We start from the raw sequence: 19,691 nt of genomic DNA on the forward strand, positions 1-19,691 counted from the left end.
GATAGATAGATAGAGATATGATGGATAGATAGGTGATAGATAGAAAGATATGATAGATAGATAGGCAGGTAGATGGATGGATGGAAAGATAGATATTATTGTTAGGTGCCATCAAGTTGGTTCAGACTCATAGCAACCTTATCCACAACAGAATGAAACACTGACAAGTTCAATCTCTTCTCCATTTTATCTTAATGTTATATATTGGTCCAGTTAAAAGGATTTTTATTTTCTTTACAAAATGAGGTGCATCCCATACCAAAGAGCATGGTCTTTCATCTTCATCAGCAAATATTTTAAGTCCTCTTCACTTTCAGGAAGCATCTGCATATCACATAGGTTGTTAATGAGTCTCCCTCCAATCCTGATGCCATACTCTGCTTCATATAATCCAACTTCTAAGATTATTTGATCTGCATACAAATTGAATAACTATGGTGAAAGAATACAACTCTGACGCACACCTTCTCTAATTTTAAACCATTCAGTGTTCCCTTGGTCTGTTCGAACAGCTGCCTCTTGGTCTATGTACAGTTTCCTCATGAGCACAAATAAATGTCCTGGTGTGGTGCTGTGAGTTAATGCACGGGACTGTAAAGTTGGTTTGAACTGCAAGGTCAGCAGTTCAACCTCACCAGTCACTCCTCGGAAACCTTATACAGGGCCACTGTGGGGTGGAACTGACTTGACGACACTTAACAACAACAATACTCATTCTTCGCAATGTTATCCATAGCTTGTCAAGATTCACACAGTGGAAAACCTTTGCATAGTTAATAAAGCAAAGGCAAACATCTTTCTGGCATTCTTTGGTCAAGATCCAACTGACGTCAACAGTGATATCCATCACTCCACCTTCTCATCTGAATACGGCTTGAACCTCAGGCAGGTCCCTGTCATTGTACTGTGGCAGCCATTTAAAAATTATCTTTAGGAAAATTTTACTTGCGTGTGATATTAATGATATCACCTCTCAATGGAAGGGGCACAAATATGGATCTCTTCCAATCAGTTGGCCAGGTAGTTGTCTTCCAAATTTCTTGGCATAGATGAGTGAGAGCCTTCTTTGCTATGTGAGTTTGTTGAATATTTTTAATTTGTAGTCCACCAATTCCCGGTTTCTTGTTCTTTGCCAATGCCTTCAACACACCTTGGACTTCTTCTGTATCATTGGTTCTTGATCATATACTACCTCTTGAAATGGTTGAACATCGGCCATTTCATTTTGGTACAGTCCTCTTTGATCCTTTCTACATCGTTCAGTATTTTGCCTATAGAACGCTTCAATATTACAAGTCAAGGTTTTAATTTTTTCTTCAGTTCTTTCTGCTTGAGAAATGCTGAATGTGTTTTTGGTTTTCTAACTTCAGGTCTTTGCCTTTCTGATTATACTTGACTTTGTCTTCTCTTGGGCTTCCCTTTGAAATTTTCTGTTCAGATCTTTTACTTCTTCATTTATTTCGTTTGCTTTGGCGTCTCTATGTTGGAGTACAAGTTTCAGGGTCTCTTCTGACATCCATTTTGGTTCTTAGTCTACTTTCGTGTCTTCTTAACAACAATTAGCTTTCTTCTTTTTGATGTTCTTGATGTTAATACATACCTCTTTGGTCATTAATGTCTAATGCATCAAATTTGATCTCTTGAGATGATCTCTAAATTCAGGTGGGATATGTTCAAGGTCAATTTTTGACTCTTGTGGACTTGTTTGAATTTTTCTCAGCTTCAGCTTGAACTTGCATAGGAGCAACTGATGGTCTCCTCCACAGTCAGCCCCTGGCCTTGTTTTGGATAATATGGAGCTTTTCCACCGTCTCTTCCCACAGATGTAGTCAGTTTGATTTCTGTGTATTCCATCTGGTCCATGTGTATAGTCATCTTTATGTTGTTTTTAAAAAGTATTTTCAATGCACAAGTCATTGATCTTGCAAAACTCTATCAAGCGATCTCCAGCATCATTTCTATCACCAAGGCCATATTTTCCAACTAATGATTCTTCCTGGTTGTTCCCACCCTTTGCATTTCAATCACCAGTAATTATCAATACATCTTTTTTTTAAATGTTTTATTGTTTATTATGTGATAATTTACATGGGAGAACATTAGCTTTACATTCATCCTATCATATATCATTTCATTGCCATGGTTACAATCCCCTCCAATTATCAATACATGTTGAGTGCATGTTTGATCCATTTGAGACTGAAGAAGTTGTTGTTGTTGTTGTTGTTGAGTGCCATCGAGTCGGGTCCGACCCATAGAGACCCTGTACAGGGTTTCCGAGGGTGTAAATCTTTACGGGAGTAGAAAGCCTCATCTTTCTCCCGCAGAGCGGCTGGTAGTTTCGAACCGCTGACCTTAAGGTTCGCAGCCCGATTCGTAACCACTACGCTACCAGAGCTCCTTAGAAGAAGTTGGTAGAGTTCTCCAGTTTCATCATCACTGGCTTTACTGGGTGATGGGTAAATTTGAACAACAATCCTAGTAACTGGTCTTCCTAGGGTATATGGCTATTATCCTATCACAGATTGCATCATGCTTCAAGACAGATACTGCAATGTTCTGATGATGAATGTTATGCCATTCCTCTTAAATTTGTCATTCCCGGCATAGCAAATCATATGATTATCAGATTAAAAATGGCCAATCCCAGTCTCCATTTCAGCTCACTAATGCCACAGATATTGATATTGGTTTGTTCCATTTCATTTTTGACAACTTCCAAATTTCCTAGATTCTTACTTCATACATCCCAAGTTCCAATTATCGATAGATGTTTGCAGCTGCTTTTCCTATTTTGAATTGTGCCCCACCAATAAATGAAGTTCCCCAAAACATAACCCCATTCGTGTCATCATTGTCAACTCTACTTTGAAGCGGCAGCTCTTCTTCGGTTGCATTTTGAGTACCTTCCAAATTGAGAGGCTTATTTTCTGGCACTGTAGCTGACAACGTCCTGGTGGTCTTCATCATTCTGGTGCTATCTGACAGTGTTCCATTGCTATTCATAAGGTTTTCAGTGGCTATACATTCAGAAGAAGTCCATGTCTCCTTATTCCTAGTCTGTATTCATCTGAAACCTGTCCAACATGGGAGTACTCTTCTGGTATTCAAAATACTGGTGGGATAATTTCCAGCATCACAGCAACATGCAAGCCACCATAAAGTGACAAACTGACAGGAAAGTGGTGGAGAAGAGTATTAAGATAGATAAGATAGGTAGGTAGATGGATGGATGGATGGATACAAATGATATGATAGATATAATAGAGGGATAAATAAGGGCGATACATAGAGAGATATGATAGGTAGATGGATGAATGGATGGATAGATATATAGATAGAAAGGTAGATATGATAGATGGATAAGTAGATGATAGACATGATAGACAAGTATATTGATGGGTAGATAGGTGTGATGGGTAGCTGGACAGGTAGATGGATGGATGCATGGACAGATAGATAAATAGATATGATAAGTAGAAGAATTGATAGATAAATAGATATGATAGATGGATAGCTAGGTAATAGATAGATCTCATATTTCATAGGTAGATAGGTGGATGGATGAACAAATAGACTAACAGATAAATAGGTAAGCAGATAAGTAGATGGATGCATAGATATGATAGATGCATAGATAGGTGATCAATAGGTAGGTAGGTATGATTGACAGGTAGATGAACAGATGGATGAATGGATAGTGGGTAGATAGATGGATGGATAAATGGAAAGATAGATCAGTGATAGATATGATCAATAGGTAGATAGATGGATAGATAAACAGAGATGTATTACATAGGTAGATAGGTAGATTGATGGATGGATAGATAGATGGCGAGAGAGATTTACTTCAAGGAAATGGCTCACACACACACACACACACACACACACACACACAAGGTCAGATAGCAGGCGGAAGACCTCCTCAGACTTGTATCCTAAAATCTGTAGGCCAAGTGATGAGGAGAGTTCAGGGGAGAGAGGGAGAGAAAGTGGAGGGAGAGGAGGAGGGGACGGTAGAAGGGAAGAGGGAAGAGAGGAAGAGAGAAATATTTGCCAGAATATCCCTTTATATAATGGAGGCAGACTGCACCTCCAAGGACACTTCCTCCCCTTTGAACTGATGGATTGATCACCTTAGATCTTAGATCACATCATGGGAAGGTGATAACAATACCTTATATTATGTTACGTTACACAGATTGGAACTGCAACCAATCCAGTGTCTGACAAACCCCTGAGAATCAGGGCTTAGCCAAGTTGACACATGTAATTAACTATCATGGGTGTTGAGGAAGTCTTCAAAAATAAGTGCCCCAGGAATCCATCCATCCGAAGTCTCCCTGACATGCCTGCTTTCTTCCATCAGGGTCTCTGGAACTCCCAGGAATTCATCGCAGCGCAGGGCCCCCTGCCTCAGACAATAGGTGACTTCTGGCGCCTGGTGTGGGAGCAACAGAGCCACACCCTGGTCATGCTGACCAACTGCGTGGAGTCTGGTCGGGTGAGAGTGGATCTATTTCTTAGTTTACCTACTGCTTCTATGAGAGAAATACCACAAGCTTAGGTGTCTAGAAGTCCAAATTCAGGATGCCCGCTCTAGGAGAAGGCATTCTATCTTTGTCGACTCTGGGGTAAGTCTTCCTTTCAGGATCTGTGGGCCTGGTGTTGCTTGGAGATCACCATGTGTCTTAACATCAGTATTCTTCTGGGTCTAGGAGGTTCACAGCACAGTGTCCCTGGATCCAAAGAATGTGCTCTTATTTTCTTGGTGATACTGCAAGTTTTTCTATCTGTGCTCACTTGTTTAATCTCTTCTATATCTCAAAAGAGATTAACTGAAGATACAGCCTAGTCCTGTAGATTGCGCCCTACCTCATTAACATAGCTGCCTCTCCTCCTGCCTCATCGGCATCACACAAGTGAGGATTTATGACATATAGGATAATGACATCAGATCACACAATGCAGGATAACTACATAATACTGAGAATTACGGCCTCTCCAAGTTGACACAATCCATAACAGGAAAGAAGACTCCTCTTGGCTGTGATGAATGCCTGTCTGGTGGCCCCCGGGGATCATGGGCAAGTGGTCCTTTTTTTACACAAGAGTCACAGTGACCTAGGCTACATCACTTTGCCTCCCTCAGCTTGCATCATCTTATCTGTAAAATGGGCACGTGGTAACAGCATAAGATGTGTATGAGGGCCTCTTGATGTCTGACACTCCCACTTCCTATGCCCCCCACCAGGTGAAGTGTGAACATTATTGGCCTCTGGATTCTCAGACCTGTACCCATGGGCAACTGCAGGTGACGTTGGTGGAGGAGGAGGTGACAGAGGACTGGACTATTCGGGACCTAAAGCTCTTCCATGTAAGCTCTCTCCTGACTGCCCATGCTGTTCTCCAAGGCATCCCAAGCTTCTCCCTCAACCCAGGATTCTCCATAAGGGCTCACTGACTGCTCACTCCCCCAAGCATTTCCCCCACAAGTCACAGAAACCATGCATGCAGACCCACTCCAAGTCTCCTGAGCCTATGAACTCCCGGCTTCTCCAACCTGCCCTTCTTCTAGATGGAAGAGCAGAAGACTCTATCTGTACGTCAATTCCACTTCCTGGCTTGGCCTGATCATGGCGTCCCCCACTCCCCAGACCCCTTGCTGGCCTTCTGGAAGGTTCTTCGGAAGTGGCTGGACCAGAATATGGAAGGAGGGCCACCCATTGTACACTGCAGGTGAGGACCTGTCATGGACCCCTCCCCCTTTGGTGTTACCTGGGTCATCACAAATTGTGGATGAGGTCAAAGAGAAGGAGGAAGAGGAGGCCAGAGGTTAAGGGACATTACATCAGGTTAAGAAGAAAGCAATGATTAGAAAGTTAAACATAGAATTATGATAATATCCAGCAATCCAACTCCTAGGCATATACACCAAAGAATTGAAAGCAGGAATGCAGGCAGACACAGGCAAATTCAGGTTCCCTATTGCAACACTAGCCACAAGAGCCACCAACAGATGAATGCTAAACTAAATGTGCTATGTACACACAGTGTAATGTTCATCCATTAAGGTAGTCCTGATACAACATGGATGAACCTTGAAAAGAGCATGCTGAGTGAAATAAGTCATGTTAACTGATAACATCTTCAAACACCCTATTTCCAAACAAGGTCATGTTCACCGGTACAGGGCATTTTACTGGTTACTGTCAGGTCAACTCTAACTCATGGTAACCCCATGTGTGTCAGAGTAGACTGTGCGTCAGAGGAGTTTCAACGGCTGAGTTTTGGGGAGTATATTTCCAGACCTTTCTTCTGAGGTTAACTTTGGGTGGATTGAAACCACCAGCCTTTTTGTTATCAGCCAAGTGTGTTAACCATTTATTCCATCAAGGGACATCCCATTGGGATGTTGTTAACTGTCCTTAACTCATGGTGACCCTATGGGATTTCTATATATATATTTTGGGGGGACACAGTTCAATGTATGATGTAACATTCCCTTCTCTGGTCTGACCACTTCTCTGTCCCTGCCTAGCGCTGGCGTGGGACGCACTGGTACCCTCATTGCCCTGGATGTCCTGCTCCGGCAGCTGATGCGTGATGGTCTAGTGGGGCCTTTCAGCTTTGTGAGAAAAATGAGAGGAAGCCGACCCTTGATGGTTCAAACTGAGGTAATGGTATTTTGGGGTTTGGACATAGAGGGGAGAAGGGTGTGGAAGGCCTGGAGGAAAGCTGGTCATTCCTCACTCCCTGTACCCTCTCCCTAGGCCCAGTATGTGTTCCTACACCAGTGCATCCTTCGGTTCTTGCAACAGTCTCCCCCAGCCTCAGTGGAGAAGGAGGTCATGTATGAGAATGTTAAGAATATACTCTATGAGAATGTGGCTGAAATCCAGGACCAGAAATGGGCGGCCTAGGCTGCCTGAGTACTTGAGAAACCAGTCCAGCCTGATTCAACTCTCCATCATTTCTTGAGTTCAGATTCCTGGGTCCCTGGGAGAGCAGAGGGCTGGCATCCCAGACTCCTGGGTCCGGCAGGAGGAAGGGGTGGCAACACACACTCCCATTTCCTTGAGGAAGAGGGGTCTGGTTGGCTTGAACTCCCAAGTCCTGTGGGAGGTAGGGGCTAGGAATTTGGATTCCTGCTTCCCTGAAGCAAGGGAAGGGTGAAAACTTGGATTTCCTAGTTCCTTAAGGAAGGAGACTGGGGGTCTGGGTCTCCAGGATGTTGTCTGGAACCTGGATTCCTGGCTTCTAGGTAGGAAGGAAATCCCAAACCTGGAGAAGGACATCATGCTTGGTAAAGTAGAGGGTCATCAGAAAGAGAAAGACCCTCAGTGAAGATAGACTAACACAATCGGGTGCAACAGTGTGTTCAAACACAACCATGACCTTGAAGGCTGACCAAAATTGGACAGGATTCCATTCTGTTGTTCAGAGGGCTGCTATGAGTTGGAACTTGAACGGGAAGGAGGGAATTCCCAAACCCATTACTGTGGAATCAATTCTGTTCAAATAATGTTCTCCTCAGAGTGTTGTGCACTATAAATCCGAACCTCTCTGCCTATGATACAAATCCCATTTGGGCGAGGGCAGTCTTTGTTCTGTTAAGGAGACAGGATGAACGTAGGAGGTATCTTGAGTCAATCTCTTTTGAGATATAAAAGAAATTAAACAAGCAGAGATGAGGTAAGAAAGATGCCAAGACACGTGGAGATCTCCAAAGGAGCCAGGAAGCAGAAACTGAAAAGACAAGGCTCTTTTCCCAAAGTTGACAGAGAGACAAAGCTTTCCCCTAGAGTCAGCAGCCTAAATTTGGACTTCCAGCTTTCTAAAAATGAATTTCTGTTCATTACAGCCACCCACATGGGGTATTTCTGTTATAGCAGCACTAGATAACCAAGACAAACACATAGCAACCCTGTGTAACAGAGTAGACCCTACGGGGTTTCCAGGCCTGCAAACTTTACAGAAGCAGATTGCTACTTCGTTCTTCTGTGAAGCAGTTAGCGGTTTTGAGCCATTAACCCTTCCATTACAGCTGAGCTCTTAAACACTGCATTACCAGGAATCCTTGAGAATTAGAGCCCAGACAGGATCCTACTCAGCCTTTCCTTAGACACTAAATCAGTCTACCATCAGGGATAGAAGTGATTCCCTCCACTTGAGTTCCCTCTGCACCCCACTGCCTGTATAAAGTTTTTCTTCTATCTCATAATTTATTAAATCACTGTTATCCTCAACACCAGTTGACCTGATGGCTTTTTGGGTTTGGATATAATATGGGGTGGTGTGTGTGTGTGTGTGTAGCAGTGGGATTCCTGATGTCTAGGTACAGAGGAAATGCCATAAGGAATAGTCTACCAGCTGTCATCGAACAGACTATGATTCGTGGCGACCCATGGGTGTCAGAGGAGAACTGTACTCTCTAAGTTTTTGATGACTGACTTTTTGGAAGTAGATCCCAGTGTGTTTTCTTCCAGTGTGTTTCTCGGTGGACTTGAACCTCCAATTTTTTGATTAGCAGCTTAGTGTATTGACCTTTGACACCACCCAAGAAGGAATATATTGTTGATATTGTTAGGTGCTGTAAAGTCACTTTTCTTTCTTTTAAAAATTTTTTTAAATTGTGAATCAAGCGAGTGAAGGTTTACAGACAAGATTACCGGTCACACGTTATTTCACTTCAAGGATTGCAATCCCCTCCCTGAAACAACAGTTAGCCTACTTTCTCCCCGTGCTTCCCACTTCCATTCCACCCTCTTTCCTGTTCCTTCTCAACTTTGTCCTTAGGTAAATGTTGCCTTTTTGATTTTGAACGATTGACCATTTCACGATGAGCACACCTTACCAGTGTTGTCCTCCCTATGTTCCTATTTACTGTTTGGTTGAAAATTGATCCATGAGGGTGAGCTTTTTTTCAGACCTGAAGGATTGTTGAGGACCAAGATCTTAGGATTCTTTAGTCTCTTTTGGACCAATAAGCTGGTCTTTTTTTTTTCTTTTTTCTTTTTTGTAACTTTAAATTTTGTTCTCAAGTCCATTTTTGACTCAAACAGAAAGTACCTCATGTAAACAACTGCCTTCATAGGATTTTCTAGGTTGGAATCTTTACAAGTCCTGCTGTGGCGCTGTGGGTTAATGCGTCAGACTGCAAAGCCGTTTGAACTGCAAGTTGGCAGTTCAAGCTCACCAGCTGCTCCTCGGAAACCCTACAAAGGGACGCTATGGGTCGGAACCGACTCAACGGCACTTCATAACAACAACAATCTTTACAAGTAAAGTCAAGGGTCAGTGAAAATTAAAATGACCCTCAGTGAGGTGGACTGGGCAGGACAGGACCGGGGATTGATTCATTCTGTCATGAATTCCATGGCACGTAACGACAATCTTTGGCATTTCCGTTGATTCGTCCAGTGCTTCCTGCTGCGCAACCAAATTCTTGTACCTGGAAATGTAGGTTTGCATTGGCTGAGTGTCTCAAAGAAGTCTAGGGGTCCAGATTCCCGTGTCCAAAGTCTGATAAGAGTGGACACAGTGGGGCAGGCATTAGAGAAACTTGTGTGACTGGGGCCAATATAGTGCAACGTTTCATGCCATGTCTCCCGTATCTAGTGTATCTGGGTATCTGGATACCTGGGTTTCCTGGATTTTTTCCGCCAGGTATCGTGGTGCTTGTGTATCTGGATGCTTGGGTCTCTATAGGGGTCTCCCGTTCCTCGTGCGGTTTCTGATTCAGGGAAGGACAAGAGGCAGGTCTCTCCACCTACCTGAAGAGAACACGAATACACGTGCGCGCAAGCACACACACACACACACACACACAGGCGCGCACGCACACACGCGCATAGACACACGCTCACAGACGCGCGCGCACACATAAGCGCATATACAGACACACACCGCACCCACACGGCAGCTCCGCTCAGCTGCGCTCAGCACCGAGGACAGCGCCTTTCGCTCGCGTGCGGGGGCGGGGTCCGGGCGGGGCTGGCGCCTCTGAGTCTCCTGGGAGGGACCGGTGCAATCGCCGAGCAGGTAGGAGCCGCTGGGACCCCCTCCCTGAGCCCCACCCTCATTCCTATCCCTGGAGGACCCCCCGGGGTGGGGGAGAAAAGAAAATGCACTGGGAGGGACCAAGAGATGAACTGGAAGGTTGAAGCTTAAAACGGGGAGATTGGGATTCAGAAAGAAAATAGGTGTGGAGCCAGACATAAGACGTGGGCTAGCGGGAAAGCCCTGGGAGCCAGACCCAACCCCAGGCAGAGGACTAGAGAGACGCAGCGGGGCTAGGGGGTGGGGGTGCGGCAAGAGACAGATGGAGACAGACACACAGACATACAGGAAGAGGTATCTATTGGAGTCGAGAGTGAGAAGGGGAGATCAAATAGGTCCAGAACAGGTGTGAAGACAAATATTGGGGTTCACGGAAGAGACGAACAGGCCCAGACGGGTGTGGGGGTCCAGCGGAGGCACCAGGGCAGCCCCCACCCCTTCTCTCTCAAGAGAGATCGAGGAAGGAATCCTGAGTGTCAGCTGCCAAGGCCAGATGTGGAGGGACGAGCCAGATGTGGGAATAGGTCAGAGAGCTTTATGAACCACGGATTGCCCATCCCTTCCCACTCTCTGATCCTGGTGTCTGGGTACCAGGCCACACCGGGCCCAGAGGGCACTGCCCCGCCCGGGCTTCACTTCTGTGCGTAAACCCCGCCCGTTGTCGTGGCAACAGGCCGTTGCCAGGGCAACTGGAGGTGATTCCCGTCCCGCCCAAGCGGAGCCATCGCTCTGGGCAACCTGGTGCGCTGGTTCCCACGCTCGCCTTCGACTTCGGGCTCAAGCCCTGCTGGGGAGGGACAGAAGCCAACAGGATTTCGGGGGTGCCTTGAAGGGAGGAGGCATCCCTTGGTATGAAACTAGATCTTGGAACACCAGCTCCTAGCGCCTGCTCTCCGCCGCGGAGAGGCTGGAACTACAACTTCCAATATGCCCCGCGCCGATAGCCAGTCTGTACGCAGCCGACTGTCTACGGGGACCTATGGGAGTTGTAGTTCTTTGTTCAGAAGATTCAATGGATGTCTGGGCTGGGAGTTGGGGGACTAGGGCTCCTGAATGCCTCCCCAGAAAGGACCGTGAAACGCAGTCGCCATGTTCCCGGAGCCCCCAACCCCGGGGCCTCCTTCTCCTGACGCCCCTCCTGATTCCAGCCGCATCGGTCATGGCCCTGGTAAGAGCGGGATAAAAAGCCTGGCCAGGATTCGCAGGGGTGGGATTCGAACGCGTATAGTCCGATTGGAGGGAAGGGAAATCCGGTTGGGATTATACATCGGATTCCTGGACTGGAATCTGACAGAAAGGGGGAACAGGAACAAGTTTGCAAGAAAAACCAGAATCGGATCACAGCATGTGGAATGGAATGGAATGGAATCTTGAATTGGAGAAACCCTTTTCTTTACAGTTGGGGAAACGGAAGTGCTGGGAGGGGTAGAGCCTCTTCTAAAATAATAGGGGTTGACCATAAATGAGAATGGGAGTGAAGGGGTAGATGGAACTAAAAGGAAAGAAAATACAAATGGTGTCAACTTGGATTAGGACTTCAATTTACTTTGTAGCTGAGATCGGTTGGAAGGAAAATACGGGATTGGAAATGGCTGGAGGGAAAACACGGGGCAGGATTTCCGATTCTGCATGCAATCCTCAGTGCATTTTGCCTCCTTCTCTGCAGTGCCCCCCTGGGCCCTGGCCACAATCATACTGGTCTCAGGCCTCTTCGTCTTCAGCTGCTGCTATTGTCTCTGCGGGAAGCGTTGCCGGAGGCGGATGGGCAAGAAGAACCAGGCCCAAGCCCAGGTCCACCTGCAGGAAGTGAAGGAGCTGGGCCGGAGTTATATAGACAAGGTGTGGCTAGACCCAGCCCAGCACCCCTGCTCCTCTCAACGGAGAGTCCAATTCCAGCCCCTGCCCTCCAGTGCTTTATTGTCAGCTGACATCAAGTCAGCTCATATGAATAAATGCCTGATTATAACAGAACCAGGACCCTGAGCCAGCTCAAAACAGTTCAGTAATTGATGTGGTACACCAGAGCCACACTCACGTTGCAGCAGCCAAATCTGTTGCCTTTGGCGTCTTCTTTTGTACCGTTTTTAACTTTTTATAAGGAATTGGGTGAAGAGCAGATCCTTCTCCGTTCAACAATTCATATGCATTTTGTTACATCTCGCAGATTGCAATCGCATAATGAAACATCACGTATCTATTCTAGTACATTCTATCAATAATCCAATCTTCTGCATCAGGCTCTGGAAACTTTCTGGAGGAAGGACCGTGGCAGGGCCTTTTTTGCCGTTATGATCGGCGGCCATCTTTGAGCAGGGCACAGCTGTTTATTTCTTGTTATTAGCTGCCACTGAGTTGGTTCCAACTCATAGCGACCCTGTATAAGTTTTCCAAGGAGCAGCTATGAGCAACAAACCTGGTTGCTATGTAACATGCGTGGCCCTTGCTTACCACAGCAGTTACTGGTTTGAACTGGTTTGAAGCCCGGAACAGAACAAAATGTTCCCCAGTTCTGTGCTAGCTTCACGATTGCTAGTATGTTTAAGTCTAGTGTTGTATCTATTGTGTAAGTCCATCGCTGACTGGACTCTGGGGACCTGGAGATGGATCGAACCTTGATGCTTGTCCTTAAGAAACTTCCAGTCTACTGGGTGAGTCAGACACAGCCTAGAAGTTCAGAGTGCGGGGTGACCTGTACCATGTTAGAGACATTACAGGGCATGATGGGAGCACAGGAGAGCACCTAACAGCCTGCAGGGTCAGAGAAGACTTTCTGGAGGAGATGACTTCTGTTCTGGGACCGGGGAACAAAGAGGGACACAGGACATTTTGAGGCTGAAGAAAAGCCTGTGCTGAGAACGGGAATCCAGACTCTGAGGAATATTTGGAGAATACTGAGTTATTTTTCAGAATATAGCTGGCTGTGATTATATTATAACATACTGTATATATGTGTGAGATGTGTATATATGCATATATTCATATACAAGCATGCTTTATATACAGTTTTCATTCATGGAAAACTATAATGAAAAGTTATTGAGCTTTTCCATGAACTCTTTGAAATATATGTATATATATTTGTTGTTGTTATGTGCCGTGGAGTCGGTTCCGACTCATAGCAACCCTACACAGGGTTTCCGAGGCTGTAAATCTTTACAGGAGCAGAAAGCCTCATCTTTCTCCCACAGAACCGCTGGTGGTTTCGAACTGCTGACCTTGCGGCTGGCAGCCCGATTCGTAACCACTATGCTACCAGATATATATATATAGAGAGAGAGAGACAGAAAGAGAGAGAGGGAGAGCGCCCTGGTGGCATGGTGGGTTATGCATTGGGATGTTTCCTCCAGAGCAGCTGGTGGGCTCAAACAGCTGGCCTTGTGCTTCACACACACACACACATAAAATCATAGCAGAGTCCTGGCAGTGCAATGGTTAAGCCCTGGGATGCTCACCAAAAGAGAACCCACTAAGACCTGTGATCTGCTCCCATAAAGATGTTGTTAAGTGCTGTCGAGTCAATTCCTGTAGGATCAGCACTGGACTGTGAACTACAAGGTCGGACAGTCAAACCCACCAGCTGCTCCCCAGAAATCCTGTCCAGGGTCACTATGAGTCAGAACTAACTCAATGGCACGTAACAGCAACAACATAATACACTATGTTCTAGAATGAAGAATCTGGAGAAATCAGCAGTGTCTACATAAAGAAGGCATTTGGGAGCCATGGGGGAGTTTTGAGCAGGATAGAAACATGGAGCCCTCTCTGGAACCCACGTGGAGGACAGATATGGAGGAGATTGGTGCAGCCATTAGAGTAGAAAATAAAAGGTTACAGGTTCGAGGATCTAAGCAATGTGACTTAGACAGTCCTGGTTTCTAATCCAGAGGAACAAGTTCCCAGCTATGTGACTTGAGAAATGTACTGACCCTCTCTGAGCCTCAAGCCTATGGTCACCACTAGTGTTTCCAGCCCCCTTCCGTCACAAAAAATTGCTTTTTTTATTAGTAGTGTTCTGGTATCCAGCCTCTATGTTCAATGACTATTTGCACCAGACCCATCTGGAGAACGTGATGAAATGCCAATTCTGGACCCTGCACCCAACCTACTGAATCAAAATATTTAAGGGGGGGGGGGTGACCCGAGGAATCTACATTGTACCACACTACTCAGGAGCATTCCGATTCACAATTAAATTTGAGAAATACTGCCCTAGGTTAAGGAGAAGCCTTCTGATTTTGTTATTCTTGTTTTAATATGGCAAGTGCACACTAAACACAAGAACCAACACAGCATTGTAGGCAACCACCCCAATGCCTCCATTGGCATGTGTAAGTAAAACTTTTGCATCCTTCCTGTGGGTGATAAGGACACAATCAGTGCTATTGTTCTAGTCTAGGAATGACAAAAACACGGCACATATCACCACTCACCTATCCCCTGCCTGAAGCAGACATCACTAATGAAACACCAAAAAATACACATGTGTCACCTCATCTAGTCCCTTCTCCTGACAGACATCACTAATCAAACATCACATAGCACATATATCACCGCCCCCTTGTCCTTTCCACAGCAGACATCACTAATCAAACATCAACATAGCACATGTATCACCAGATCACCACATCTATTGACTACCTGTGCAAGACATCATTAATCAATCTGATATGGTCCCAAAGATCTGTTGTGGTTTTTTTTGGCTTCTGGGTTTGGAGGATGCCCCAACAGGGGAAGACTTCACCTGCCTTTGCCCCTGGGTTCCTAAGGTGCAGCCAGAAGTGGAGGAGCTAGAACCGGCACCACCAGGATTAGGACAGCAGGTGGCAGAGAAGCACGAACTAGGACGGTTGCAGTACTCGCTGGATTATGATTTCCAGAGTGGTCAGGTGGGTGTGGTAGAGGAAGGGTGCTTTGGAGAAGAGCGTCCTGGGGATCCCAGTCCTTCCTGGAGGACAAGTTTGAAAGGCAGCTACAGCTTGTGTTGCATCCTCACTGTACCTGTACCTCCTGCAGCTGTTGGTGGGCATCCTGCAGGCGGAAGGGTTGGCTGCCTTGGACTTGGGTGGTTCCTCAGACCCCTACGTGTTGGTTTACCTTCTGCCGGACAAACGGAGGCGGTATGAGACCAAGGTGCATCGACAGACGCTGAACCCACACTTCGGGGAGAACTTTGCCTTCAAGGTGAGCTCTGCCCTCAGTACCTGTGCTAGGCAGCTTGCATCCAGTCCCTGGACTATCCTATTTGAGTTTCAGTGGCCTTAGGACTATTCCTTAGCACCCAGGACTGTCCTATCTGGGTTACAATACCCCCTGGATGTCTCATTTGGGTTCCAGGACCCTTGAAAATTTCCCTGAGGTCCTGAGCTGTCCCATTGACCCCGGAACGTTTCCCAAGTCTCTGGGCTATGCTATTTGAATTCCATTGACCCCTGGGTTGTTCCCTGGGCCCTGGACTGTCCCATTTGGGTTCTATTGACCCTGGACGGCTTCCTGGGACCTTAAGCAACCCCATTTAAGTTTCAGGATCCATGATTTGTCCCCGTGGCATCCTGGGTTTTCCTGCTTGGTGTCCATTGACTGACCCTTGCTGCCCAACTCCAAGCCTCCACGTTGAAGTACTTGTGCCCCCTTCCTCTCTCTCCCTCTTTGGCCCCCTCGTCCTCTTCCTGCGACCCCCTTACCCAGGTCCCCTATGTGGAGCTGGGGGGCAGAGTGCTGGTCATGGCTGTGTACGACTTTGATCGCTTCTCCCGCAACGATGCCATCGGGGAGGTGCGAGTCCCCATGAGCACGGTGGATTTGGGGCGGCCAGTGTTGGCCTGGAGAGAGCTACACGCGGCTCCGCGGGAGGAGGTGAGCACGCCCAGCCACGCCCCAGGCCAGGCCCACCCATCCCAACGCCGGACCAATCAGAAGCTCCCATGGCCCTGCAGTTGGTCAACCCCCCCATTAGGTCCGCCCACCCCACCTCCGGACCAATCAGAAGCTACTAGAGCCCTGTTGTAGGCTAACGCTCAGGCCCCTCCTTCGACTGTACCACTTCCTTCTTAACCCTGGACCATTCCGTCTCAAGGCAAGGGGGAGGGAAAGGATGGACGGATGGAGGGGAAAGGATGGAGTGGGGGCTCTGGTGATGAGGTCCTTTTCCTTTGTTTAGCAAGAGAAACTAGGGGACATTTGTTTCTCCCTCCGCTACGTCCCGACGGCTGGGAAGCTCACGGTCATTGTCCTGGAGGCAAAAAACCTGAAGAAGATGGATGTAGGGGGGTTGTCAGGTGTGTGTAAAGCAAGAAAAGGGAGGGGGAGGTTCTTTGATTAAGATCCTGAGGTTCCCGGGTCCCGAAGGTATATTGGGAGGGGGAGGATGCCCCTGGTGGGTCCACACTGCCAAGGGAGAATTTAGATGAGAGTTTTGTCAAGGAGGGAGGGAGAACATAAAGTTGTGTAGGTTGTCTCTGTGTTGGTCCAAAGTACTTTCATTCATTACCCTCATCGGGATCTTCCTGGGAGATGTGAGATGACTCTTTCCGCTCCTCAGATCCGTATGTCAAAGTGCACCTCCTCCAGGGATACAAAAAGGTGAAGAAGAAGAAAACCACCATCAAGAAGAACACCCTGAACCCCTATTACAACGAGGCCTTCAGCTTTGAGGTGCCTTGTGACCAGGTGCAGGTGAGCTCAGGCCCGCCCATCATCCCTACCCTACAGCCCTTAGAAACCCCGTTACTGTGGGAAAAGGAGACTCATTAGCAATGCGACAGAAACCAGATATCAGTTTCATCTTCTTCCTTTGAGGACCAGGGTTGCCTTAAACTTAGATTAATCAAGACCAAGATGTCCCGCCCCCTTAGGAACCCCAAAGAGGCCTCCCAGAAAACCTTTAGGAACCGGGCTAAGACTAGGTTCCTCTATCCATTCCAGTGCACTGGAAAGTTTACACCTTAGAAAACAAATCTCATAAGGAGGTTCCTAACTTCTCCCCCACCACCCCAACACGGGAGCAAATCTTTCTTGGCATTCTGTTGATTCTGACTCCTAGCAATGTCATGTAACAGAGGAGGACTTACCCATAGGGTGTTTGTTCACCCCAACAATTCTGTGTTATAGACTATTTTTGGAAACCCTTTTATCTATTTATTTCTGACTTTGACAAATAGGGATGTATTCTCTTACACTTCAGGAGGTTAGAATCTGAAATTCACATTCCCAGTTCTAGGGGAAGGCTGTCTACTTCAGTTGGCTCACACTTTAGGAGGAAGATCCTTGTCTCCTTTCAGCTGCTTTGGGTCCTGTGTTTCTTGGAGATATTCATGTGTCTTGTCATCAATCCTCCCCAGGGTCTTAGGAGTTTCTCAATTCGGGGACCCTAGGTCCAAAGGACACATTCCACTTGCAACTCTTCTTTTTTGGTGGCATGTCCCTCTGAGCTCCGCTTTTTGGCAAAACCTTTAAAATACGTAGATTCAAGGCATTCAAGGGATGGATGAAGGTAAAACTTGCTTTTAGCAAGAATATGCTATAAAGCAAAATGAAGGAGAAGTGAGACAGGTAACAGGCAGAGAAAAGAATCAACTATGATCTTGGAAATGAAAACTTTCACATCAACATGAGAATACAATCGTTGTCATGATTAAGTGACGTCAGGTTGGTTCTGACTCATTGTGACCCTGTATATGGTTTCCAAAAAGCAGCTGATGGATTTGAACAGCCAACCTTGTGGTTAGCAGTCCAGTCCTTATCCCATAGCACCACACCAAGACTCTGATGATGTAATAGGGTAAATTCGAGACAGGGTGGAATTGAAGGAAAATGTACTATTTGAACAGAATATAAATAATTAGTGTTGTTGTTTTGTGCCGTGGAGTCGGTTCTGATGCACAGTGACCCTGTACAGGGTTTCCGAGGCTGTAAATCTTTGCGGGAGCAGAAAGCCTCATCTTTCTCCCACGGAGCAGCTGGTCATTTCGAACTGCTGACCTTGTGGTTTGCTGCCCAATTCGTAACAATTACGCTACCAGAGCTCCTTACAAATAATTAGTACACGTAATTTATTCTTGGTACAAAGGATAAAGCTTGCTTTTCGGTTTATATTATGCGGAGATTACTGCGTAGACCTGCCCTTTTTTATCCCAAATGCAAGGCAAGTTGTTTTCAGTCTATTTAAAATTTTCCCATACGGTTTTCTTGGCTGAAAACTTCCTATAAGCAGACTACCAAGTCTTTCTCCCTCAGAGCAGCTGGGTAGATTTGAACAGCCAGTCTTTAGGTTAGCAGTCAAGCGCATAACCAGTTGCACCAAAGGGCTCCCTAAGGGAACTCATATGTCCTTAGGAATCTAGCTTCTGGGAAGAAAGACACCAGAGACCCCTGTAACGATAAGGCTCTCCATACCTTCTGCCTGCCCACCTCCCTTATCCCCAGCTCCAAACCCAGTCATAGCCAACTCAGCCACCCTATGGGATAGGGTAGAGCTCTTGCTGCCCTTCCCTAACTTTCCGAGTCTGTAAATCTCTTTAGAAACAGACTGCCTCCTCTTTTGCCCATAGAGTGCTTGGAGGTTCTGAACGGCCGACCTTTCAGTTACCAGACCACTGGGGCTACCAAGGCTCCTTACTGTTGTTAAGTACCATACAGTCGGTTCCGACTCATATCGACTCTGTATTGGGTTTCCGAGGAGCAGCTGGTGGGTTTGAACCACCGACCTTTCAGTTCTTAATCGTAGGCAAACCCAAACCCAATGCCATGGAGTCGGTTCTGACTCTTCTTCCTGTTGTCTAGTCAATTTTGACTCACAGCCACTTTGTATAGGGTTTCCAAGGAGTGACTGGTGAGTTTGAACTACCAACTTTGTGGTCCAGTGCATTATCCCATAGTGTCACACCAGGACTCCATTCTGATCCATAGCAACCCTGTATAGGGTTTCTAAGACTGTGTTTGTTTATGGGACAGACATTCTCATCTTTCTCCCAGGGGTCAGGCTGGTGAGTTTGAACTGCTGACCTTGAGGTTAGCAGCCCAATGCCTAACCCACAGCACGTCCAGAGCTTCCTAGCCTCAGTCAAAGGGCCTTGTTGTTGTTTGTTGTGTTGACCAGTCAGTCATACCAACTCACAGTGACCCTGTATAGAGATTTCCGGGTTTCTGAGAGCGGTTAGTAAAGTCCCTTAAAATCCTGGTTTATAGGTAGAGGGTATCCTTAGCTACGATATCTAAGCCTCCCCCTCCCGCCCCTCTTCCTTTATGTCCACCCCAGAAGGTACAGGTGGAACTGACCGTGCTGGACTACGACAAGCTGGGCAAGAACGAGGCCATCGGAAGGGTGGCGGTGGGAGCGGCAGCTGGCGGGGCTGGCCTGCGTCATTGGGCGGACATGCTGGCCAACCCCAGGCGGTCCATTGCTCAGTGGCACTCGTTGAGGCCCCCTGATAGAGTGAGACCTCCGCCTGCTCCCTGATCGTCGCCACCCCCAAGTCCCTAGCCAAAGCTGGACTCTGGTCCAAACCAAACCCGGTCCCATCTGGAAGCCATCTCTACCACTAACCTCGCCCCTCCCCACCCTCGGAACCATTCCTGCCTTGGCTAAATCCTCCCCCCACCCTGATTATATCCATCATGATAACTTGCCAATT

General features: G+C 46.8%; 2 protein-coding genes across 2 annotated transcripts in view; both read left to right on the top strand.

Moving 5' to 3' along the window:
- PTPRH (protein tyrosine phosphatase, receptor type, H) overlaps positions 1-6,923 on the top strand; it is a 24,843-nt gene extending 17,920 nt beyond the window's left edge. The window contains exons 12-16 of the mRNA XM_006868297.1: positions 4,370-4,504; positions 5,255-5,377; positions 5,579-5,739; positions 6,542-6,677; positions 6,774-6,923. Of these exons, the coding sequence (XP_006868359.1) occupies positions 4,370-4,504; positions 5,255-5,377; positions 5,579-5,739; positions 6,542-6,677; positions 6,774-6,923 (705 nt within the window). The remainder of the gene's footprint in view (positions 1-4,369; positions 4,505-5,254; positions 5,378-5,578; positions 5,740-6,541; positions 6,678-6,773) is intronic.
- A 3,010-nt stretch (positions 6,924-9,933) lies between these two features.
- SYT5 (synaptotagmin V) lies at positions 9,934-19,560 on the top strand. Its single transcript, XM_006868104.1, has 9 exons — positions 9,934-10,044; positions 11,107-11,230; positions 11,729-11,901; positions 14,829-14,948; positions 15,076-15,243; positions 15,748-15,915; positions 16,220-16,337; positions 16,601-16,734; positions 19,316-19,560. Exons 2-9 carry the CDS (start codon positions 11,152-11,154, stop codon positions 19,514-19,516), a joined length of 1,161 nt encoding a protein of 386 aa, XP_006868166.1. The 5' UTR covers positions 9,934-10,044; positions 11,107-11,151; the 3' UTR covers positions 19,517-19,560.
- Positions 19,561-19,691: the final 131 nt, after the last annotated feature.

The sequence above is a fragment of the Chrysochloris asiatica genome, unplaced genomic scaffold (genome assembly GCF_000296735.1).
Source record: "Chrysochloris asiatica unplaced genomic scaffold, ChrAsi1.0 scaffold00116, whole genome shotgun sequence".
NCBI lineage: Eukaryota > Metazoa > Chordata > Mammalia > Afrosoricida > Chrysochloridae > Chrysochloris > Chrysochloris asiatica.

Excerpts from the sequence above, each read along its gene's own strand:
- SYT5 (XM_006868104.1), top strand. The coding sequence starts at position 11,152 with ATGTTCCCGGAGCCCCCAACCCCGGGGCCTCCTTCTCCTGACGCCCCT. Across the intron at positions 11,902-14,828 it reads GCCGGAGTTATATAGACAAG|GTGCAGCCAGAAGTGGAGGA; the intron begins GTGTGGCTAGAC and ends TGGGTTCCTAAG. Across the intron at positions 15,916-16,219 it reads ACGCGGCTCCGCGGGAGGAG|CAAGAGAAACTAGGGGACAT; the intron begins GTGAGCACGCCC and ends TCCTTTGTTTAG.